Source organism: Callithrix jacchus, chromosome 9, assembly GCF_049354715.1.
Source record: "Callithrix jacchus isolate 240 chromosome 9, calJac240_pri, whole genome shotgun sequence".
Lineage (NCBI taxonomy): Eukaryota > Metazoa > Chordata > Mammalia > Primates > Cebidae > Callithrix > Callithrix jacchus.
This window is the reverse complement of record NC_133510.1, coordinates 14,469,934-14,495,207: the sequence shown is the minus strand read 5'-3', so window position 1 is coordinate 14,495,207 and position 25,274 is coordinate 14,469,934. Positions and strand designations below refer to the sequence as shown.

The 25,274-nt window shown below is 37.7% G+C and overlaps 1 protein-coding gene across 32 annotated transcripts in view; it reads right to left on the bottom strand.

The window, feature by feature from the left end:
* Positions 1-25,274, bottom strand: part of ERC1 (ELKS/RAB6-interacting/CAST family member 1) — a 518,863-nt gene that overhangs the window by 223,863 nt on the left and 269,726 nt on the right. For all 32 annotated transcript variants that reach the window (XR_013522487.1, XR_013522495.1, XR_013522490.1 and 29 more), the window contains one exon: positions 20,441-20,601. Coding sequence is in view for 16 of the 32 variants with exons in the window: in XM_078338382.1 (XP_078194508.1) it covers positions 20,441-20,601 (161 nt within the window). In the remaining 16 variants the exon portion in view is untranslated. The remainder of the gene's footprint in view (positions 1-20,440; positions 20,602-25,274) is intronic.

Below are 25,274 nucleotides of genomic sequence, written 5' to 3'. Positions count from 1 at the left end.
TAACTTAAAAGCTGATGTCAATGTTTATTTATCATTCTGAAACTACTAGAAGCCTTAAGAATTATGGTAAATCTACTCTGCCTGTGCTTTATAATTGGAACAATGAAGCCTGGATCACAGCCCACCTGTTTACAACATGGTGTACTTAGTGTATTAAACCCACGCAGAGACCTACTCCTCAGAAAAAAGATTGCTTTCAAAATATCACAGCTCACTGATAATGCATCTGGTAACCCAAGAGCTCTGACAGAGCCGTACAAGAAAATTCATGTTTTTTTTTCATGCCTGCAAACACAACATCCATTCTGCAGCCCATGGATCAAGGAGTATTCTGACTTTGAAATTCTTATTTAGGAATACAATTTGTAAGGTCACAGAAGCCATAGACAGTTATTCCTCTGATGGAGTTGGGTAAACAGAAAAGCTTCTGGAAAAGATTCACCATTCCTGATGCCAGTAAGAACATTTGTGACTCATGGAAAGAAGTCAAAATATCAACAATAAGAGTCTGGAAGAAGCAGATTCCCACCCTCATGGATAACTTTGATGGGTTCAACACTTCGGTGAAGAAAGTAACTGGATGTGATGGAAATAACAAGAGAACTAGAAGTGGAGCCTGAGGATGAGACTGAATTGCTACAATCTCATAATAAATCTTGCATAGATGAGGATGCTTCTTATAAGTGTTTTATTTTGAGACAGAATCTATTACTAGTGAAGATGCTATGAACGTTGTTGAGATGACAACAAAGGATTCAGAATGTTACATAAACACAGTTGGTAAAGCAGCATCAAGATTGAGAGGATTGACTTCAATTTTGAAAAGTTCTTCTGTGGTAAAGTGCTATCAAACAGTATCACATGCTTCAGAGAAATCTTTTGTGAAAGGAAAAGTCCATTGATATGGCAACTTTATTACTGTCTTAAGAAATTGCCACAGCTATCCAAACCTTCAGCAACCACCACTCTTATCAGTCAGCTGCCATCAAGACATAGACAAGACCCTCCACCAGAAAAAGGTCATGTCTCCCTGAAGATGCAAGATGATCACAAGAATTTTTCTAAAGTATTTTAAAAGTATGAACATTTTTTAGACACAGTGCTACTACACACTTAACAGACTATAGCATAGTGTACATACAACTTTTTCTTTTTGAGACAGGTCTCACTTTATCACCCAGGCTGGAGTGTGGTGGCGTGATCACAACTCACTGCAGCCTCGAGTTCCGGGGCTGAAGCAATTCTTCCACCTCACCCTCCTGAGTAGCTGGGACCACTGGTGTGTGCCACCATGTCCAGCTTTTTATCTTCTTTTTTGTAGAAACAGGGTCTCCCTATGTTGCCCAGGCTGGTCCTGAACTCCTGGGCTCAAGCAATCCACCATCTGTGACTCCAAAGTGCTTGGATTACAGGCGTGACCCACTGCACCCTGCTTATGTGTAACTTTTATAAGCACTGGGAAACTAATAAATTTGTGTGACTCACCTTATTACAATATTCACTTTACTTCAGTAGTCTGGAACAAAACTTGCAGTATCCCCAAAGTATGCCTAAAATGCCCTAAACAACTATGTTTATGAATAAATACAGTTTTAGAATTTTCTTTTGAACTTTTTTCTCCCTCCCTCCTTCCTTTCTCAAATCACTAGTATTGAATAGGGGGGTAAATGTAGACATCCTTATCTCTTTTTCAACTTCAGGGTTCAGCTTACATCATTAGGTATGATGTTAGCTGTAAGTTTTTCGTGATTCTCTTTATTGAGGTGAATTACCTTCTATCTCCAGTCAGCTAAGATATTTTATCACAAATGGGTATTGCCTTTTATTAAAAGCCTCTTCCAAATGTTCTCAAGTGACTAATGATTTTTTTCTTTATTTTGTTCAGGTAGTGAATTAATTCGTGAATACTGAACAAACCCTGCATTCTGGAAATAAGGCCAACCTAGCTGAGATATATTAGCTTTCTTATCTTGAATTCAAATTGCTAAGACTTTGTTAGGGACTTTCATGCCAATGTTCATGAGTGACACTTATGTGTAATTTATTCTTTTGTAACGTCTTTGTCAAGTTTAGGCATGAGGGTCACAATTCTAAGCTGACTTGGGAAGTATTTCTTTAATACCTTTTTTATTTTATGAATGAGTTTCTCTATATCTTGCTCACACATTTGGTAGAATTCAACAGTAAAGCCATCTGGGCCTGGAGTTTTCTTGTAGGAATGTTTTTGATTATGAATTCAATTTCTTTTTCATTTTCTTCTTAATTTTTATTTTAAGTTCAGGGGCATATGTGAAGGTTATATAGGTAAACTTATGTCATGAAGGCTTGTTGTACAAATTATTTCGTTGTCCAGGTATTAAGCCTAGTACCTATGATCATTCTTCCTGATCCTATCCCTTCTCCCAGCCTCTACCCTCCACCCTCTAATATGCCCCAGTGTCTGTTGTTCGTCTTTATGTGTACGTGTGTTGCCATCATTTAGCTCCCACTTGTGAGAACATGAGGTATTTGGTTTTTGGTTCCTGCATTACTTTGCTAAGGATAACGGCCTCTAGCTCAATCCATGTTCCTACAAAAGACAAATCCTTGTTCTTTTTTATGGCTGCATAATATTCCATGGTGTATAGGTACTACGTTTCCTTTATCTAGTCAACCACTGATAAGCATTTAGATTGATTTCACAGCTTTGTTACTGCAAACAGTGCGGCAATGAACATATGTGTATATGTGTCTTATTTCAAATAGCTTTTGGAGTGTGAGTGGCTTTTCGTTACATGAATGAATTATACAGCTGTGAATTCTGAGATTTTAGTGCACCCATCAATGGAGTAGTATACATGGTACCTAATATATAGATTTTATCCATATCTTATCTCTCATCCTCCCCCTCAGAGTCTCTAAAGTCAGTTATATCACTCTGTATGCCTTTACATACTCATAGCTTAGCTCCCACTTACAAGTAAGACATAAGGTTTTTGGTTTTCAACTCCTGTGTTACTTCACTTAGAATAACGGCGTCTTGCTCCATCCAAGTTGCTGCAAAAAAACCATTATTTTGTTACTTTTAATGGCTGAGTAGTATTCCACGATATATATAGGATAGAATGATTGATACTCCTCTGGGTATATACCAGTAATGGGATTGCTGGATCGAATTGTATTTCTGTTTTTAGGTCTTTGAGGAATCACCACATTGTCTTTTAATGGTTCAACTAATTTATACTCTCACCAATAGGATTTAAGTGTTTCTTTTTCTCTGCAACTGCACCAGCATCTGTTACCTTTTGGCTTTGTAATAGCCATTCTGACTGACATGAGATGGTATCTCACTGTAGTTTTGATTTGCATTTATCTAATAATCAGTGATGCTGAGCTTTTTTTCATGTGCTCATTGGTCACATGTATGTCTCCTTCATTTTGTATTACATTTTAAATTCTGGGGTACATGTGCAGATCTTGCAGGATTGTTACATAGGTATGTACATGCCATGGTGGTTTGCTGCCTCCATCCTCCCATCACCTACATTAGGTATTTCTCCCAGTGTTATCCTTCTCAAATCTCCCCACCCCCTGCTATCCCTCCCCTAACCACCAACCCCCAAACAGACCCCAGTCTCCTCCCTGTGTCCATGTGTTCTCATTGTTCAACACCCACCTATGAGTTAGAACATGCGGTGTTTGATTTTCTGTTTTTGTGTCAGTTTGCTGAGAATGAAGGTTTCCAGATTCACCTATGTCCCTGCAAAGGACATGACTTCATCTTTTTTTTATGTCTGCGTAGTATTCCATGCTGTATATGTGCCACATTTTCTTTATCCAGTCTATCATTGATGGGCATTTGGATTGGTTCCAGGTCTTTGCTATTGTAAACAGTACCGCAATGAATATAAGTGTGCATGTGTCTTTATAATGGAATGATTTATAATCATTATAATGATTATAAAGGATTATAGAATGATTTATAATCCTTTGGAAGTACCATTTGAGCCAGTAATGGGATTCCTGGGTCAAATGGCACTTCTATTTCTACATCACTGAGGAATCACCACAGTGTCTTCCACAATGGCTACACTAATTAACACTCCCATCAACAGTGTAAAAGCATTCCTATTTCTCTACATTTTCTCCAGCATCTGTTGTCTCCAGATTTTTTTAATGATTGCTATCCTAACTGGCATGAGATGGTATCTCAATGTGAGTTTGATTTGCATTTCTCTAATGACCAGTGATGATGAGCATTTTTTCATGTGTTTGCTGGCCACATAAATGTCTTCTTTTGAAAAGTGTCTGTTCATATTGTTCACCCACATTTTGATGGGGTTGTTTTTTTCTTGTAAATTTGTTTTAGTTCCTTGTAGATTCTGGGTATTAGTCCTTTGTCAGATGGGTAGCTTGCAAAAAAATTTTTCCCATTCTGTTGGTTGCCAGTTCACTCTAATGACGGTTTCTTTTGCTGTGCAGAAGCTCTTAATTAGATCCCATTTGTCTATTTTGGCTTTTGTTGCCATTGCTTTTGGTGTTTTAGTCATGAAGTTCTTGCCTATGCCTATGTCCTGAATGATATTGCCTAGGTTTCCTTCTAGGGTTTTTATGGTGTTAGATCTTTTGTTTAAATCTTTAGTCCATCTGGAGTTAATTTTTGTATAAGGTGTCAGGAAGCGGTCCAGTTTCAGCTTTCTGCACATGGCTAGCCAGTTTTCTCAGCATGATTTATTAAACAGGAAACCCTTTCCCCATTGCTTTTGTCAGGTTTGTCAAAGATCAGATGGTTGTAGATGTGTGGCATTGCCTCCGAGGCCTCTGTTCTGTTCCATTGGTCTATATCTCTGTTTCAGTACCAGTACCATGCTGTTTTGATTACTGTAGCCTTGTAGTACAATTTGAAGTCAGGTAGCATGATGCCTCCAGCTTTGTTTTTTTTTTGCTCAGGATTTCTCTTGGCTATGTGGGCTCTTTTTTGGTTCCATATGAAGTTTAAAGTGTTTTTTTTCCAGTTCTGTGGAGAAGGTCAATGATAGCTTGATGGGGATAGTGATGAATCGATAAATTACTTTGGGCAGTATGGCCATTTTCACAATATTGATTCTGCCTAACCATGAGCATGGAATGTTTTTCCATCTGTTTGTGTCCTCTCTTATTTCCTTGAGCAGTGGTTTGTAGTTCTCCTTGAAGAGGTCCTTCACATCCTTTGTTAGCTGTATTCCTAGGTATTTTATTCTCTTTGTGGCAATTGTGAATGGGAGTTCGCTCATGATTTGGTTCTGTTTGTCTGTTATTGGTATATAGGAATGCTTGTGATTTCTGCACATAGATTTTGTATCCTGAGACTTTGCTGAAGTTGCATATCATCTTAAGGATATTTTGGGCTGAGACAATGGGGTCTTCTAAATATATAAGCTTGCTGTCCGCAAATAGAGACAGTTTTACTTCCTCCTTTCCTGATTGAATACCCTTTATTTATTTTTCTTGCCTGATTGCTCTAGCTACAACTTCCAATACTATGTTGAATAGGAATGGTGAGAGAGGGTATCCTTGTCTAGTGCCAGATTTCAAAGGAAATGCTTCCAGTTTTTGCCCATTCAGTATGATATTGGCTGTGAGTTTGTCATAAATAGCTTTTATTATTTTGAGATACATTCTATCGATACCTAGTTTATTGAGAGTTTTTAGCATAAAGGGCTGCTGAATTTTATCAAAGGCCTTCGCTGCATCTATTGAGATAATCGTGGTTATTGTCTTTCATTCTTTTTATGTGATGGATTACATTTATAGATTTGTGTATGTTGCATCCCAAGGATGATGCCTACCTGATCATGATGTATAAGCTTTTTGATGTACTGTTGCATTCGGTTTGCCAAAATTTTATTGAACATTTTTGCATCGATGCTGATCATGGATATTGGCCTGAAATTTTCTTTTTTCATTTGTCTCTGCCAGGTTTTGTATCAGGATGATGTTGGTCTCATAAAATGAGTTAGGGAGGATTCCCTCTTTTCGTATTGTCTGGATTAGTTTCAGAAGGAATGGTACCATCTCTTCTTTGTACATCTGGTAGAATTTGGCTGTTAACCTGTCGGGACCTGGACTTTTTTTGGTTGGTAGGCTATTAACTGCTGCCTCAACTTTAGACTTTGTTATTGGTCTATTCAGGGATTGAACTTCTTCCTGTGTTAGTCTTGGGAGGGTGTAAGTGTCCAGGAATTTATCCATTTCTTTTTAGATTTACAGGTTTATGTGCACAGTGTTTCTGATGGTAGTTTGTATTTCTGTGGGATCAGTGGGGATATCCCTTTTATCATTTTTTATTGCAGCTATTTGGTTTTTCTATTTTATTAGTCTGGCTAGCAGTCTATTTTGTTCATCTTTTCAGAAAACCAGCTCCTAGATTTCTTAATTTTTTGAAGGGTTTTTTTGTGTCTCTATCTCCTTCAGTTCTGCTCTGATCTTAGTTATTTCTTGTCTTCTACTAGCTTTTCTATTTGTTTGATCTTGCTCCTCTAGTTCTTTTAATTGTGACAAGGGGGTGTCAATTTTAGATCTTTTCTCACTTCTTATGTGGGCATTTAGTGCTATAAATTTCCCTCTAGACACTGCTTTAAATGTGCCCCAGAGATTCTGGTATATTTTGTCTTCATTCTCATTGGTTTCGAAGAACATCTTTATTTCTGCCTTAATTTCTTTCTTTATCCAGTAGTCATTCAGGAGCAGGTTGTTCCATTTCCATGTAGTTGTGCAGTTTTGAGTGAGTTTCTTCATCCTGAGTTCTAATTTGATTGCACTGTGGTCTGAGAGACTGTTATGATTTCCGTTCTTTTGCATTTGCTGAGGAGTGATTTGCTTCCAATTATGTGGTCAATTTTAGAGTAAGTGCTATCTGGTACTGAGAAGAATATATATTCTGTAAATTTGTTGTGGAGAGTTCTGTATATGTCTCTTAGGTCTGCTTTTTCCAGATTTGAGTTTAAGTCCTAGATATCTTTGCTAATTTTCTGTCTCGTTGATCTGTCTAGTATTGACAGTGGAGTGTCAAAGTCTCCCATTATTATTATGTGGGAGTCTAAGTCTCTTAGTAGGTTGTTAAGAACTTGCTTTATCAATCTGGGTGCTCCTGTATTGGATGCATATATATTTAGGATAGTTAACTTTTCTTGTTGCATTGATCCTTTACCATTATGTAATGCCCTTCTTTGTCTCTTTTGATCATTGTTGGTTTAAAGTCTGTTTTATTAGAGACTAGGATTGCAACTCCTGTTTTCTTTTGCTAACCATTTGCTTGGTAAATTTTCTTCCATCCCTTTATTTTGAGTCTATGTGTGTCTTTGCACTTGAGATGGGTCTCATGAATACATCATACCAACGGGTCTTGACTGTTTATCCAATTTACCAGTCTATGTCTTTTGATTGGGGCATTTAGCCCATTTACATATAGGGTTAATACTGTTATGTGTGAATTCGATCCTGCCATTTTGGTACTAACTGGTGGTTTTGCCTGTTAGTTGATGCAGTTTCTTCATTGTGTTGATGGTCTTTACCATTTGGTGTTTTTGCAGTGACTGATACCAGTTGTTCCTTTCCATGTTTAGTGCTTCCTTCAGGAGCTCTTGTAAGGTAGGCCTGGTGGTGATGAAATCTCTCAGCAATTGTTTGTCTGTAAAGAATTTTATTTGTCCTTCACTTATGAAGCTTAGTTTAGCTGGATATGAAATTCTAGGTTGAAAGTTCTTTTCTTTAAGGATGCTGAATATTGGGCCCCACTCTCTTCTGGTTTGTAGGGTTTCTGCCAAGAGATTCACTGTGAGTCTGATTGGCCTCCCTTTGTGAGTAACCCAGCCTTTCCCTCTGGCTGCCCTTAGCAGTTTTTCCTTCATTTCAACTCTGGTGTATCTGAATGACTATGTGCCTTGGGGTTGCTCTTCTTGAGGAATATTTTTGTGGTGTTCTCTGTATTTCCTGGATTTGAATGTTGGCCTGCCTTGCTAGGTTGGGGAAGTTCTCTTGGATAATATCCTGAAGAGTGTTTTCCAGCTTGGATTCATTCTCCCGCTCACATTCAGGTATACTGATCAAATGTCAATTAGGTCTTTTCATATAATCCCATATTTGCTTTGTTCATTTTTTTTCACTCTTTGTTCTCTAATCTTGCCTTCTCGTTTTATTTCATTAAGTTGATCTTCAATCTCTGATATCCTTTCTTAGGCTTGATCAATTTGGCTAATGAAACTTGTGTATGCTTCGCAAAGTTCTCGTGCTGTGTTTTTAAGTTCAAGTCGTTTATGCTCTTCTCTAAGCTGATTATTCTCATTAGAATTTCATCTAACCTTTTTTTTAAAGTTAATTTCTTTGCATTGGGTTAGAAAATGTTCCTTTAGCTCAGAGGATTTTATTACCCACCTTCTGAAGCCCGCTTCTGTCAATCTGTCAAACTCATTCTCCATCCAGTTTTGTTCCCTTGCTGGTGAAGCGTTGTGATCCCTTGGAGGAGGAGAGGTATTCTGGGTTTTGGCGATTCATCATTTTTGTGCTAGTTTCTTCCCATCTCTGTGGATTTATCTACCGTTGGTCTTTGAAGTTGGTGACTTTCAGATGGCATCTCTGAGTGGACATCCTTTCTGTTCATGCTGAAGCTATTTCTTTCTGTTTTTTAGTTTTCCCTCTAACAGGCCCCTGTGCTGCAGGACTGCTGGAAGTCCACTCCAGACCCTGATTGCCTGGGAATCACCCACAGGGGCTGCAGAACAGCAAGGATTCCTGCCTGTTCTTTCCTTCGGTAGCTTTGTCCCAGAAGGGTACCTGCCAGATGTCATCCAGAGCTCTCCTGTATGAGGTGTCTTTTTGGATATACAGGGGTCAGGAAGCCACTTGAGGAGGCAGTCTGTCCCTTATCAGAGCTCAAGTGTTGTACGGGGAGCCCCGTTGTTCCCTATAGGGCTGCTGGGCAGGGACTTTTAAATCTGCTGCAGCAGAACTCACAACCGCCTTTTTTCCCAGGTGCTCTGTCCTGGTAAGGTGAGGTTTTATTTATAAGTCCCTGACATGCCTTGCCCACAAGGACGGTGTCTAGTCACAGTCTGCCTGTAGAGGCGTTGCTGAGCTGCAAGGGGCTCCAGGTAAACTTCCTTGTACTTTTGTTTAGAAAGGCAAAGAAAGTTAGAATTGCCTCGGCAACGGTGAATGCCCTTCCCTACACGGAGCTCAACTGTCCAGGACTGAGCTCAAGCTGTTGTGCTGGCTGTGAAACTCTCAAGCCAGAGGGCATCAGTTTCCCAGTCTTTGTTGGGTTGGGAGCCATGGAATCAGATCACTTGGCTCCCTACCCTTATTTCAAGGGAGCGGGAGACTCTGTCTCACAGGCGTTCCAGGCCCTAACCACAACGGCCACCCAGATTTGTGCTGAAAACCCGCAGTGCTGGCTGAAATGACAGCTCTGTGCTGGAAACCTGTGGCTCTTATCTACCCGGTGGAAATCTCCTGGTCTGTGGGCTATAAAGATTACAGGAGAAGCACAAAATCTGAACAGGCATGCCGGAGTGGCTGGAAAAGTCCCTGATGTCTTCTGTTGGGGGGGGGTTGGGGGGTTCTCCGGCTAGTTGCACTTCCCAGCTGAGGCAGTGTGTCCCACCCTGCCTCAGTTTGCCCTCCTTGGGCTACACGTACTGTCTAACCAGTCCTGTTGAGATAAACCTGGTACCTTCATTGGCAATGCAAAGCTCACTCACCTTCTGCATTGCTCTTGCTGGGAACTGTGCTCTGGAGCTGTTCCTATTTGGCCATCTTGGCGGACTCCTGTATGTCTTCTTTTGAAAAGTATCTGTTCATGTCCTTTACCTACTTTTTAAGGGTTTTTTTTCTTGTAAATTTGTTTAAATTCCCTATGGATGCTGGATATTAAACCTTTGTCACATAGTTTGGAAAAATTAACCCCCATTCTGTAGGGTGTCTGTTTACTTTGTTGATAGTTTGTTTTGCTGTCCAGAATCTCTTAATTTAATTAGATCTCATTAGTCAATCTTTGCTTTTGTTGCAACAGCTTTTGGCGTCTTTGTCAGGAAATCCTTGCCTGCGCCCATGGTATTACCTAGGTTGTATTTCAGAGTTTTTATAGTTTTGGGTTTTACATTTAAGTCTTTAATCCATCGAGTCGATTTTTGTATATGGTATAAAGAAAGAGTCCAGTTTTAATCTTCTGCATATGGCTAGCCAGTTATCACAGGACCATTTATTAAATAAGGAATCCTTTCCCTGACTGCCTTTGTCAGGTTGGTGGAAGAGCAGATAGTTATAGGTGTGCCGCCTTATTTCTTGGTTCTCTATTCTGTTCCTTTGCTCGTTGCATCTGTTTTACTACCCCTACCATGGTGCTTTGGTTACTGTAGTCCTATAGTATATAGTTTGAAGTCAGGTAGCGTGATGCCTCTAGCTTTGTTCTTTTTGCTCAGGATTGCCGTGGATATTCGGGGGGTCTTCTTTGGTTCCGTATGACAAATTCAATTTCTTTAATAGATAAAGCCCTGCCCAATTATCTATTCCTTCTTAAGCCAGTTTAACAAATTATATTTTTCAAAGAATCTGTCTATTCATTAAATTTATTGGCATATAGTTGCTCAACGTATTCTCTTACTCCTTTTTAAGTGTCTTTAGAAACTGGAATAATAACCTCTCTCTCATTCCACGTATTGACAATTCATGTACCTTCCTTTTTCCCTTGATCCGTTTATTAGGGAGTTAATCAATTTTTTAAATTCTTTGAAGAAAAACGGTTACGAATTTTGTGAATTTTCTGTGTTGATTCTCTGTCTTCTGTGTGTTTGATTTCTGTTATCTTCACTATTTCTGTTATCCTATTTGCTGTGGTTTACTCTGCTTCTTTTTCTGGTATCTTAGTGTAAAAACTAAGATCACTGAAATTCAACTTTTCTTCTTTTCTAATGTAGGTATTTAAGGGTAAAAATTTCATTCTAACCACTTCAACTGCAAAATACAAAATTTCAGATTTGAATTTTCATTCAGTTCAAAATGATTCCTAATACTCCTTATGACTTCTTCTCTGAGCCATAGTATTTAGAATTATGTTATCTAATTTCCAAACATTTGAGAAATTCTCTAAGTATCTTATTAACTTCTAACTGAATTCTACTATGGTTAGAGAACAACTTTGACATATCTCAGTCTTCTGAAATTTACTGAGACTTATTTTTAATTTTAAGGCCCAGCATATGGTCTATATTGGTGAAACTTCCATATGCACTTTAAAACATATATATTCTTCAGTTGTTAGAAGTAGTATTCTATAAATGTTAAATAAGTTAACAGTCTTAAGATCTTCTATATTTCAGATTGCTTTTGTTTACTAATTCTATCAATTTCCAAGAAATGGAGCTCAAAATCCTCACTGATGATGACCACAGATTTGTTTTACCTTAGTCGTCAGTCTGTCCTTCATGAATTTTGAAGCTTTATTATATATTTAATAAGGATTATTATGTCTTTTGGATGTGTTGTCCCCTTTATCTTTATGATACGTTTTTTATCTCTGGGAATACTCTTTGTCTAGAAGTCTCCTTTGTCTAATATTAATATACCTATGCCAGGTTTCTTATCATTATTATTTCTAAGAACTACCTTTTTCCATTCTTTAATTCCAGCCAGTGTTTATGGTAGTATAGGTCTTATATACAGCATAGAGTTGAGCTTTGCTTTTTTCCCTAATAAACCCATTCTAATATCTCCACCCTTTACTTGGTGTGTTAGTGTATTTCATTTTGCCATAAATATTGATATGGCTGAATTTACGTCATCTATTTGTTGATCCTGTTATTGTTTCATTTGTTGTTCCTTTTCTGTCTCTATCAGTTGGGTAAATGAAATAATTTTTAGCATTACATTTTATTTCCTCTATTAGCTCTTCAGGTTTTTCTTTTTGGTGACACAGTCTCGTTCTGTTGCCCAGGCTGGAGTGCAGTGGTACCATCTTGGCTCACTGCAACTTCTGCCTCCCAGCTTTAAGTGATTCTTCTGCCTCAGACTCCTGAGTAGCTGGTATAACAGGTGCCCGCCAACATGCCCAGCTAATGTTTGTATTTTTAGTAGAAATGGCGTTTCAACATGTTGTCCAGGTGGGTCTCAAATTCCTGACCTCAAGTGATCCACCTGCCTAGGCCTCCTGAGGTGCTGAGATTATAGGCATGAGCCATCATGCCTGGCTGCTCTTCAGGGTTTAAAAAAATTTTGTTGTTATTATTTTGGTAGTTGTTCTATAGCTAACAATATGCACATTATCAAAGTCTATTTAGATTAGAAACTGTACTACTTCAAATCTAACACTTCATATATATTTTTTTTATGTCAGAAACAGGGTTTTACTCTGTCACCCAGGCTACTGTGCAGCGGCACAAACATAGCTCACTGAAAACTCAAATTCCTAGGTTCAAGTGATCCTCCAGTCTCAGCTTCCCAAAGCACTAAAATCACAGGCATGAGACACCATGCCAAGCCAACACTTCAAAGTTTCTGCTTCACAAATGTAACAACAACCTTACAATACAATTCTACCTCCTAATATTTTGGGATACCATTGTCCTATATTTCACTTTTACACACATTACAAATGCTCATCATGCTATTTTTGCTTTAAATAGTTAGTCGTCTTTCAAGGAAATTTCGAGAAGAAAAAATACATTTTCTATATGTATCAACTTATTTACCATGTCTGGTGTTTCTTTTCTTTTTCTGGGTGGAGAACATAGTCTCACTCTATCACCCAGGCTGGAGTGCAGTGGTGTGATCTTGGCTCACTACAGCCTCCATCTCCTGGGCCCAAGAATCTTCAATTTCAGCCTCCCAGGTAACTGGAACTACAGGCATAAGCCACCATCCTCAGCTATTTTTTTTTTTTTTTTTTTGGTAGAGACAGGGTTTCGTCAACTCCTGGTCTCAAACTCCTGGACCCAAGTGATCCTCCCATCTTGGCTTCCCAAAGTGTTGAGATTATAGGCATGAGCCACAGTGCTAGCCCATGTCTGGTATTCTTCATTCCTTTCTATATATTCATGCTCCCATCTGGATTCATCTCCCTTCAGCTTGAAGAACACCCAATAGCCTTTCTTGTTGAGTACTTTATAAATTCTTTTCATATTTGTTTATATAAAATTGTCTTTAATCCTAGTTTTTAAAGGATCTTTTTCTTTGGTTACAAAATTTTAGGCTAACAATATTTTTTTCAGCCTAAAACAAAACCCTAAAAGAAGTTCCATTTTCTTCAGGTCCTCACTGTTTCTGACAGGGACTCAGCTATCACAGTTTCCCTTTATGTGCTGTGCTTTTTTTCTTAGGCTGCTTTTATTTTTCTCTGCATATTTTGTTTTCAGCAACTGGATGTTTCTAGTTGTGATTTCTTTTTTTTTAATCCTGTTTGGTTTCACTTAGTTTCTGAGATTTGTAAATCAAAGATTTATGGATTCAAATTAAATTAGAGAAATATTTTGGCCATTAAAAAATCTTTTATCTGCTTCATTCTCACTCTTTTATCCTTCTAGAGTTCCAGTCACATGGATGTTAACCCATTTGAAATTGTCCTACATGTCACTGAGGCTCTGTTAATTTTCTAAAAATCCTTTTACTCCCTGTTCTACAGATTGAGTAATTTCAATTCATCTATTTTGAAGTTCACTGACCCTTTGACAGCTCTAATTTGCCATTAAGACTATCCATTAAATTTCCATTTGTTTCAATTATCAAATTTCCATTTTTAAAATTATTTTTTTGAGACAGGGTCTCGTTTTGTTGCCCAGGCTGGAGTACAGTGGCGCAATCAAACCTCATTGCAGCCTTGATCTCCCAGACTCAAGCAATCCTCCCACTTCACCCTCCCAACTAGCTGGGACTATATAGGTGTGCACCACCACACCTGGCTGATTTTTAAAACAACTTTTGTAGAGACAAGTTCACTATGCCAAATTTTCATTTTTAAAGAGTTTTCCTTTCTCTGTCGAGATTTCCTATCTATTTCATCATCAACATGAGATTTTTCTTTAATTCTTTGATGCATATTTATAAGGGTCAATTTAGGTTTTCTTCTGTTAAACCAAGTAGGACTCCTCCGAGGTGCATGCTCCTTTTCTACACTAGAGATTGTATGTTCCTGATTCTTTGCATGTCTGGCAATTTTAAAAAGTTTAATATGGGATATATTGCAAATATGGTTCTGCTAATTTCTTCTAAGGAGCAGTGATTTATATTCTAGTATATAAGTCAGTTTATAGTTGACTCCTTGAACTTGTATAGGTTTGGATTTAATCTTTGATATGCTATATTTCCCAGGCTTCTCTATCTTGGTAAGACTCATCCTCCAAATTCAGTCTACCCTGTAAGACCTACTTGGGGCCATGTTTTACTTGTCTTAGCCTGGATCTAGAGAAGGCTTTATACTGGATCACGGTCCTTGTTCCTAAAATCTATCTTTTTTGTTATCTCAGCCAGATAAATGGAGTGCTAACAAGGATTTCTCCATGCTGACTGTGCTAGAACTCCAAATTCCTCCACTGTGCTATCTCTAATATTACAATTCCATTCTCCTTCTGTAGTATCTAATCTCTTCTGGCAAGCCTTTGGCAGTCACATTCAGTGAACATGTAGCCTAGTCCTCGGCCAGGAATCATGATATCTGGCCTCCAACTTCTCCTCAGTATACTGTTTATATATGAATTATTTCCCTGTTTTACTCAGGACATTTACAACTACAGAATCATCAGACCTCAGTAGGTCATCTGGCCAAAGAAGTACACAATTTTTAAATCAATGGGGGATCTTAGAGATTTAGGAAACCCTTTTAAATCTGAGTGAGAAAACTGCAAACCTGAAAAGTTAAGTGGTTTCTCCAGGTGAAAGTAAAAAGGTACAAATTGGATTTTCAGTTGCAAACATCATGCTTTGCAAACATTCAGCTTTACTAACCTCAACATATTTTTATTGTCTCATTTGATCCTTACAACGACTTCATGAGGTGGGCCTAAGTATGATTACACCTGTTTTACAGGTAAGTAAACTCGCTCAAAATATAAGCACATTCTTTGCTACACAGAGCATCTTCTAATAATACTCTTTCCTTCGGTAACCTCTGAAAGAAAAGCTCATGATTAAATGGATAGATTACTATCTTTGACATTCATGGCTCGAGGGAGTTTTACCTATTTGCAGAGTGAGTAGCTACCTATAGGATACACACTGAAGGACAACAAAAAAGATGGTCCTAAAAAGAAAATTAAAAAAAAAAAATCCACCAAAAATTCAAACAAAACAAAAAAAACCTGCCATACTGGTAAATTATATATTAGATTTTCTTCAAATGGGTACTGCAATTAGGTTAAGGCATCAGGTTATCTACAGTGATAATTAACCTTTTAAATTATTCACTTATATTTAACAAAAGGAATCAAGGTTGACCCTGTAACTCCAGCAGAGAAAAAAGGAAAAGATAAGGAAAAAGTAGGACAATAATCTCACTTGCTTCCTCTTGCGAAGAGGAGATGACAGACATTCTTCATTTCATCCCTACACAGGTAAGCACATTTTTACATGTGAACCATATATTGACAGAGGGAGAGAAAGAATTTTGAAAGCTGAAAACAAAAGGGACTTTGGGGACCTTTATCTGAAAAGTTTAGTTCTTTATTTGCTATTTAGACCTTATTCTAGCCACTTGAGGTTTTTTACATAAAAATATCATTAGGGACCAGACGTGGTAACACATGCCTGTAATCCCAGCACTTTAAGAGGCTGAGGTGGGCAGATCACAAGGTCAGGAGTTCAAGACCAGCCTGACAACATGGTGAAACCCCATCTCTACTAAAAATATAAGAATTTAGCCAGGCATGGTGGCACACACCTGTAATTCCAACTACTCAGGAGGCTGAGGCAGGAGAATCGCTTGAACTCAGAGGTTACAGTGAGCAGAGATCGTGCCATTGCACTCCAGCCTGGGTGACAGAGTGAGGTTCTGTCCGCACCCCCCCCCCAAAAAAAAAGAACATTAGGAAGCATGTATTTTTTTTTTTAAATGTGGTTTCTTCTATTTGGAAGTTATGTCTGACCTTAAAAAGGTAAAATGTGGATTAAGTTTAAAATTTAAAGAAGAAGAAGAAGAAAGGCAAGGAACCTTTAAGGTTATTTGTAATTTATTCCAGTCCAGGTCACAAGAAAGTAAAAAAATTTCTATAGGGTGGGCCACATAAGAGCACTGAGTATCAGGGCAGAAAAAAGAGGAGCAGAATGAGAGAGTTCAGCAAAACTGAGGAGTCCCAAGGGATAGTTGATTGTAGATATAAACTTTGTTTTATAATTTTAACTAGCCCAGATCTAATCATGCTATTTGTTTAGAGCTATACTTACAATATATTTTGTTTTCTTTTTCAAGTATAAAATAATTTTATATTAATTTATGTGGGTTTCCTACAGAATATTTAACCTTAGTATTCTAGCCTACTGTGAAAAATGCTAGAAAAAATGCTAGCCTACTGTGAAAAATGCTAGAAAAAAGTCCACTAAAAGTTCTTTATCATATGTCTTGGGACTTAAAAAGATGTCTTTTGGTGGAAGTATAAATAAATATGGCTTTGTAATGAGTTTACATGCTCTTATATAACTCAGAATGCATTTTCACTTTTATTTCCCCCATAAATTGTTACTAGGATATAATTTGAATAACTATTTACAATTTTGTGGCTAATCTGGAATACTATGTCATAAATCCCCAATGAGATTTTTTTTGAATGTCAGCAACCCTACAAATTTTTTTTTTTTTTTGAGATAGAGTTTCACTCTTGTTGCATAGGCTGAAGTGCAATGGTGCGATCTTGACTCACTGCAACTTCTGCCTCTTGGTTTCAAGTGATTCTCCTGCCTCAGCCTCCCGAGTAGCTGGGATTACAGGTGCATGCCACCAAGCCTGGTTAATTTTTTGTATTTTTTAGTAGAGACAGGGTTTCACCATTTTGGCCAGGAAGGTCTCAAACTCCTGACCTCAGGTGATCCACCGGCCTCCGCCTCCTGAAGTGGTGGGATTACAGGTATGAGCCACCACACCTGGCCAAAAATTTTTTAAATAAAATACTACAGGATATCAGAAGATAAAAAAACTCAAAATAAGTTTCATTTTAATTATTTGAAGCATAACAGAGTGATCACCCAACTATAACTCTTCCCAAATAGCCTGAACATTTTCCAGTAGCTACGTTTTACAGCTCTGTTTCTTTCTTTCTTTTTTGGAGATGGAGTCTCGCTCTGTCACCTGAGCTGGGGTACAGTGACATGATCTTGGGTCACGGCAACCTCTGCCTCCCAGGTTCAAGAGATCTCCTGCCTCAGCCTCCTGAGTAGCTAGGACTACAAGTGCCTGCCACCATGCCTGGCCAATTTTGTATTTTTAGTAGAGATGGGGTTTCACCATGTTGGCCAGGCTGGTCTCGAACTCCTGACCTCGGGTAATCCGCGGCCTTCCAAAGTACTGGGATTATAGGCATAAGCCACCGCCCCAGCCTGTTAATAGCTCTCTTAATCGTAATTGTACTCTACTTTTCTCTCCTAACAGTCAAAAATATTTTAAATGTCAGAATTCAGATGAGAGTACTGGACTGTTCTTAGGTACATAGGAAAAGTATTCTCTGGATGTGGGAGACCTTTTCTTAGCCAAAAAGCATCTAATGAGTATATAATTTAACACACAGATATTTGGATTTCTGTGCCAGCTTTACTTGTTTCCAGAGAAGACCAGTCTTCTAAACATGTCTGTCTAGTCAGTCCAGGAGATTCTAATATTTTTCCTTTTTCATCTGTGTTGACATTACCTTTTAAATGATATTTATTTATTTTTAAGCTCCCAATCAGTATAATGATTTGTTTAACTCTTACTCATTTGTTTCATTCTTTGAATGAAGTCATATAGGAACTGCCTGCATATAGAAGGTTACCTATTGAATAGCTCTCAACTCTCAGTGAAGCCAAAGAGCTCTATCACCCCTTCCCTGAACAAACCAGTTTTCAGGGCAGTCAAATTCATAGCTTAATAAAAATTTTATTAAAAATACAAAATGGATCTTGTAAACTTTATTCTGAATGCTAATATAGGGTGGGACTGCAGGAGGAGTTTGGATGCAGGGCAGTGTCAAATGAACTAGCTCATCTAGAATTCTTAATGGTGAACCTCATGACCTTAACTGATACTTAAAATTTATTACAGTTATTAGAGTTGTTATTTTATTATTTTTCCCCTGCTCCCTTTTATCCTTCTTTCTTAAGGGAAAAAGGCTAACATAAAAGTGGAATAAAAAAGTAATGGTTAACAAAACCACAGCATAAGGAAAAGAACCACTGTGGATCTGCCAGTAAAAATGTTCCTTCTCTTCAGGGCTGACTAACCAACACAAATGTTTCTAATGCACCACTGGCAGGCTACCAAGTGAACCGTTTTACGTTTCCCCAAACTCATGGTCACCATTTATCTGTAACAGACGTTCAAAAATTACAATAATATATGCTAGAAATGGAAAATAACTATTAATTCATTTCTCTTGGCTTGATGAGGTCAGGATTATTCTAGAAAACAAGGCTATTCTAGTGCTTTGCTGAAGAATTTTCTATACAAAAGGGCCAACTACCTTTTCCTCAGGGAAGACTATTTCTTATTCTAGATCCAGAGTCACACATATGCATATTTCAGTCTCCCTGCACATTTCATTCCCCTCATATTTCTACCTCTTAAGTTCTCTAAGTAGAGAACTCTAGGAAGAGAAGTCTTTTTGCTTGTTCAATTATCAATAAATGAATATTTTAAACCTTTAAAATATGGAGGATCCTGCAATGACTACAGAGTGAGGAATCTAGTGTCACTGCCAATAGTCATAGGGAGGACTTTCTTTTCTCCTCTGAAATTTGCAAGCTTTTTTCTCATGATGCTACGCAGAACTCTAACGTCTCCGAATTCTCCCGTATAACAATCCACTTCTGGCTTCACTTACTCATTACTGCCAAGACATATTACCGGCAATGCTTTTCTAAAAGGAAAGAATCTCTTAGCCTTGCCCTGTAGCCCAGGAACCTGTACGCACAGAGGACACATCAACATTCTTAGGCTGCAGTCACAATATCACAATCATCGTGTCCCATGAGAATTCATGAACAGAGTATCATGGCGAGATCCTCTACTGCTCTATTATTCAGGTATTCAAAGTTTATTGACAGCTCGTAGCAGAAAAGTAAACTGATGTCAGTTTACAGCACTACTGGAGTGAAAAAATTTATTTTAGGCCAAAGACAGACTGTGTATTTATGAAGAGAAGTGAGCAAGGATTATGTGAGAGAGATACTGACAGTGAAAAGCTGCTCAGGTGGGAACTTAAAATCTGTGACAGAAGAATCTGGCCTTATGAAGAAGAAAAAAACCTCTCCTCTGAGACAGAAAAGAAGACAACAAAAATAAAGATAGTGCTGACATAACAAAGCTGAGGGATCCCAGGATAGACCTGGTTTCAGTAAAATAAGAGTAGGGCCTTTAGGTAAGGGGAAGTTTTACGAATGGCAAATAAGAGAGTACAACTGGATATTCAAAAGAGGCATGTTTGTTTTAAACAGAAGGTCACTGAGAAGAAAAAGAAACATCTATTATGTATGATCAAATGTATACATCCTTCACAACAGATTATAGTCTCAGCAACCTATAAAATGTGGGGGAAGTAGGAAAATGTTGTATAGCAAAGTTTTGCTAAAAGTGACAATTTTCTAAAAATTTGCTTCCAGTGTGGCAAAATGTTAACTGCTGAATCTCAGAGATAGGTATATGGGAGTTCATTCTCTCTACTTGTGTGTATCTTTGGAAATAGTTACAATAAAAAATGTGTTTAAAAATTGCCTAGTCTTCTTACGACCTCAGAACAAACAGCCCTCTTCCCCAGTAAGTTCACCATTTTGCCTGAACTTTCCAGAAGATCTTAGGAATTTCAGAGAGGTAATTATACACAGATACGTGTATATCAGAAGACCTGAAATTTATTAAAGAGGAGTCACATATATTTCTTTTTTTTTTTTTGGAGATGGAGTCTCACCCTGTTGCCCAGGCTGGAATGCAATGGTGCAATCTCAGCTCACGGCAACCTCCACTTTCCCAGTTCAAGCAATTCCCCTGTTTCAGCCTCCTGAGTAGCTGGGATTATAGGTGCATGCCACCACGCCTGGCTAATTTCTTTTATTTTCAGTAGAGACAAGGTTTCACCTTTCTATTTGAGCAGGATTTGTTCTACCTTTGACCAAATTTATTGTAGAGAGTGAGAAATACAAGTTAGCATTAAAATTAAGTAAGTGTGTTGTGGTAATAAACAGAGCCAGAAGATGAATGCAGGGAAAAAAGGTATTTCCACTAAGCATGTGCTTGAAGAATAAGACTACAAACACTTACTTCATCTCCAGAACTTCCTCTAAGTGTTTCCTTCTCTCTGCCCGAAGATTAGTCAAGTGCGTTTCCTTTTCTGCCAGAGACTGCTGGGTAGAGGACAGCTTTGCTTTCATGGATTCTAGTTCCTGCTTTACTTTCTCCATGGCCATCAGTAACTCCTCCACCTATCATAAATATGGGAAGGAGAAAAACAAAACATCTTGATCAATTAAAGTCAGAGGACCTGGGTTAACAGAAAATTGAAGAGACACAGGAATACATTAAAAATTCTGTACCTTTTCTGGATTAGATATGTGTATACATATCAAGAATCAATACAGCAGGTAATATCCCTACAGTATAATTCTTTTCAGTTTAGGTCAGAAAGAACCTAATACATGCAAGGGCATCCAAATCATCAGTTTAAGAAGTCGCACTCTGCCACAGACAATACCTTCTAAGGAAGTTCTTTGGAAATGATCCAGAAATTTCCATGGAAATAATACAAATATATATATATATATTTAAGAATCATATACAGAATGATTTTAGGAAATAAAAGACATAAACTTGACTAATAACAGATTCCCCATATACATACATGAATAATTTTTAGTCTTCCAAACTAAAATTTTCCTGTTTACATCATTAAGAAGAATTTCTTTTAAAAGAAACTGCTAAAATTCAATCAGATAATTTCTTGCTCTAAAGCCAGGTAGGTAGGGTTTCTTTTTTAAGGACGGCAGGAAGAAAATATATAGCTAATAGATATATGTATGTATGTGTATGTGAGTGTGTGTGTGTGTGTATGTGTGTATATACATATATATATATATATCCAGATAGAAAAGAGACAGATGCTTTAAAACAAACAAAATAACTAAATAAATAAAGCCTTGACAGAAATAGACTTGAAAAACAACAAACAAAAAACTACCAGAGAAGGAAGACAAAATGCTAAAACAGAAGGAAAAGAAACAGAGAGTAAGGTAAGTACTTTATCAGTTGTTTCCACTTACTCGAGGTGGCTACCAAATCAGAATTATTTAAATGAACATGTTCATTTTCATTCAGAAGCAAATGTAATTGAACACCCAACTGCATCAATTACAAGAATTTATGTTAGATTGTTAATTGCCAAGAAATAATCTTGGTAATAACCAGTCTTTTCAGAAGTAGAGGGTAGGGCAGGTAGAGATGGTGCATTTGCCATTCATTGACTCCTACGTAAAACCCATTTGTGTGGTACTAAAACAGAGAAGCCTAGAGTCAAAAATCAGCATAAGAAATCAAAGTTGTTTCACGGACCCTTGGAAATTAGTGCTTCATACCTTGGTAACAGCTGTTAAACAATGATAATAAGCAGATGCATTTAGTTTTTTTGGCACCTAAATTACTTTATCCTTCCAGAAGTGGGCTAGGTAAATTTTCTGCATTTCTTGAGATGATCATATAACTTTTCCTCTATCATCTTTTACTGTGGTGGATTATAGTAATTATTTTCCTTTTTGTTTTTTTTTTTTTCAGACAAAGTCTTGCTCTGTTGCCCAGGCTGGAATGCAGTGGTATACTCTCGGCTTATTGCAAACTGTGTCTCCCTGGTTCAAGCAATTCTCCCGCCTTAGCTTCCTGAGTAGCTGGGGTTACAGGTGTGCGCCACCACACCTGGTTAATTTTTGTATTTTTAGTAGAGACAGGGTTTTCCTGCATTGGCCAGGCTGGACTCAAACTCCTGACTTCAAGTGATCCACATGTCCTGGCCTCCCGAAGTGTTAGGATTAGTCCCAAAGTGCGGGAATTACAGTCATGAGGTACCACCCTGGCCCCCTATTGGCTATTTTTATGTTGTCTTTTGAGAACTGTTCATTCAGATCTTTTATTCATATTTTAATCAATTTTTGTTTTGTTTTGTTTTGGAAGAGTTTTGAATGAAGGGTAAAATGTGTCTTTAAACATGACAGACTTGATGCTGGGAAGTAACTTTCACAGAAACAATTGAAGATAATAAAACATGCATTTATGTGTTGGCAAAAGGTAAGAAATTCTCAGGTCAGGGATCAACAGGTAGAGAATTCAAAAATAAGTACTTGATAAGCTGTTGAACATTGGGTTTTGTATCTTCATAGGATAAAAGAAAAGATCAAGGCAGCCCAAGATAGTCGAGTGGGAAACCAAATCCCTCTCACCCTTTTATAAAATGAATCCACAAAGCCCAAAATTCATTCTTTGAAAACACTAAGAAAGGCAGCTGGTCTTTCTTGAGACTTTTAAAAGAGAAAAAGAAAAATGGCACAATGAACAATATTTATTTTATGATAGAGGGTTCACAACTACTAGTCTTGCAGGTGTTAAAAAGATAAACCGGTATCTTTGCCAGTACATTTGAAAATTTAGACTAAATCATCAAATGCCAAGGAAAACTGAACTTAGCAAAGCCAGCTAAATATGAAAAAGAAAACTTGAGAAAAATGAGTCAGTAACAAAAATTTTTCACACAAATTTCAAGCCCGGAGATTTATAGTGGTGACTTTTGGCAAATATTAAAGGAACAAATAGTTTCAATCTTGCAGACACAATTCCGAAATATAAAAGAGAGGGAACTATCACTCAACGATGTATTTAATAAGGCTCACATAACTTCATATCAAAACTTTACAAATTAATACGGGAAAAGAAATTAACATGGGAAAAGAGTAGCTTAGGCCTGTCTCAATCCTGAACATGCAGCAAAAGTTCCTAAACATAATCACACCAATCCAAAATTAATGTACACAAAAAAGGAAAAATGTGTATTCCAAGAGTTCAAGGTTGGCTTAACAGTAGAAAAACTACCATAATCCTGGCTGGCCGCAGTGGCTCATGCCTATAATTTGAGCACTTTGGGAGGCGCCAAGGCAGGAAGGAGGAGTTTAAGGCCAGCCTAGGCCACAGAGTAAGACTCCATCTCTACAAAAAATTAGCCAGGCACTGTAGTGCACACCTGTAGTCCTGGCCTTTCTGGAGGATTACCTGAGCCCAGGAGTTTGCAGCTGCAGTGAGCTATGATCATGGCACTGTGCTCCAGACTGGATAACAGACTGTGTCTCACCCCACCAACCACTCCTAAAACACCCCCACAATGAAATACTATCTCATCCCAGTTAAAATAGCTATTATCAAAAAAGTAGACAATAACAAATGCTGACAAGCATGCAGAGAAGGGAGAACACTCATACACTGTTAGTCAAAATGTAAACGAGTACAGCAACTATGGAAAATGCTATAGTGTTTCCTTAAATAACTAAAAATAGAACTATCTCGTGATCTAGCAATCCCACTACTGGGTATATATCCAAAAGAAAGGAAATCAGTATATCAAACAGATATTTGTACTCCCATGTTTATTGTGGCACTATTCACAACAGCCAAAATTAAGTGTCCATCAGTGGATGAATAAAAGAAACATGGTATGTATATACACACGCGTGCGCGGCGCACACACATACACACACACACAAATCTTAGCCATAAAAAGAATGAAATCCTATCATTTGTAGCAACATGAATGGAATTGGAGAACATTATGTTAAGTGAAATAAGCCAGGCACAGAAAGACAAATGTTGCTTGCTCTCACTCATATGTGGGAGCTAGAAGAAATTTGATTTCATGGAGGTAGTGAATAGAATGGTGGTTAACAGAGGCTGGGAAGGGTAGGAAGGAGAAGGGGATGAAGGGAGGTTGGGTAATGGGTACAAAAATACAGTTATATAGAAAAAGTAAGTTCTAGTGTTCAATATCACAGTAGGGAGATTAGAGTTAACAATTATTTATTGTCAATTTCAAAATAGCTAGAAGAGAAGATTTAGAATGTTTCCAACACAAAGAAATAATAGATGTTAGAGGTGATGGATACCTCAGTTACCTGGATTTGATCATTATACATTGTATACATATAGCAAAATATCACATGTACCCCATAAATACCTACAACTATTACATATTGTTAAAAAAATTTAAAAATCTCTAACTTTCAGAATTTTATCTGTTAGTAAAATCGTTTTCTTAAAGATTGCCTAATTTTCCCATCCATTTGAGTGCCAGATCCTCAAAGTATTTCTGCCTCAGATTATACATATATCCAAGTAAGCTCTAAGCATTTTGGTATTCAAGGCAAGAATGGCACCATAAACCAGGATTTCCAGCTAATCATTTGATTTGCTCTCTGGTTCTAAGCCAGGGAAACAGTTTCAAAGTCAAATTTAATTACTTCATTTTCTGTTACCTTTCCACAATCCAGGAGAACACTTTCAGCTAGAACCACTTGGTTCCATTTCATGCCTACCACTGGGCAGCTGTACAGTACTGAGTACAGCCAGAGAAATGAAGGTAAAGACCGCTGAGTAGAAGAGGAGATAAATCCCATACAAAACAATAAAGAATTTCTCCACACTTTTAAGATATACTCCAGGTCACAGCACAATTTTCAAAAGCAGACGTTTTAAAACACAGAAATGCTCAGGCCAGAGCTGGGACTCAAATATGTAACTTAACTGCCTCCAGTAACATATTAAGGAGAAAGCACAGGGCTTTACAGTGTGCAGTGCCAGCAGGACCAGATGGTTTGCTTAAATCACAAGCTAATAAACTTTTGCTCAGAATTAGAAGGGAACAAATTATGACTTTACCAGAGACCTATTTTCCTTAAGAAAGCAGCACAACAGGGGGCTTCAGAGGCTGGCAAAGCCTGCTTCTTCAGGTTTCCCAGCTTCTCTTCCACAACCAGGAGAAAAATACTTTTTGTAGTTTCTAAGACGCATATGGAAAATCTTGTTATACTCTCTTAAGAGAGTAAAAGGCTTAAGTGTCCAAAGGAAGAAA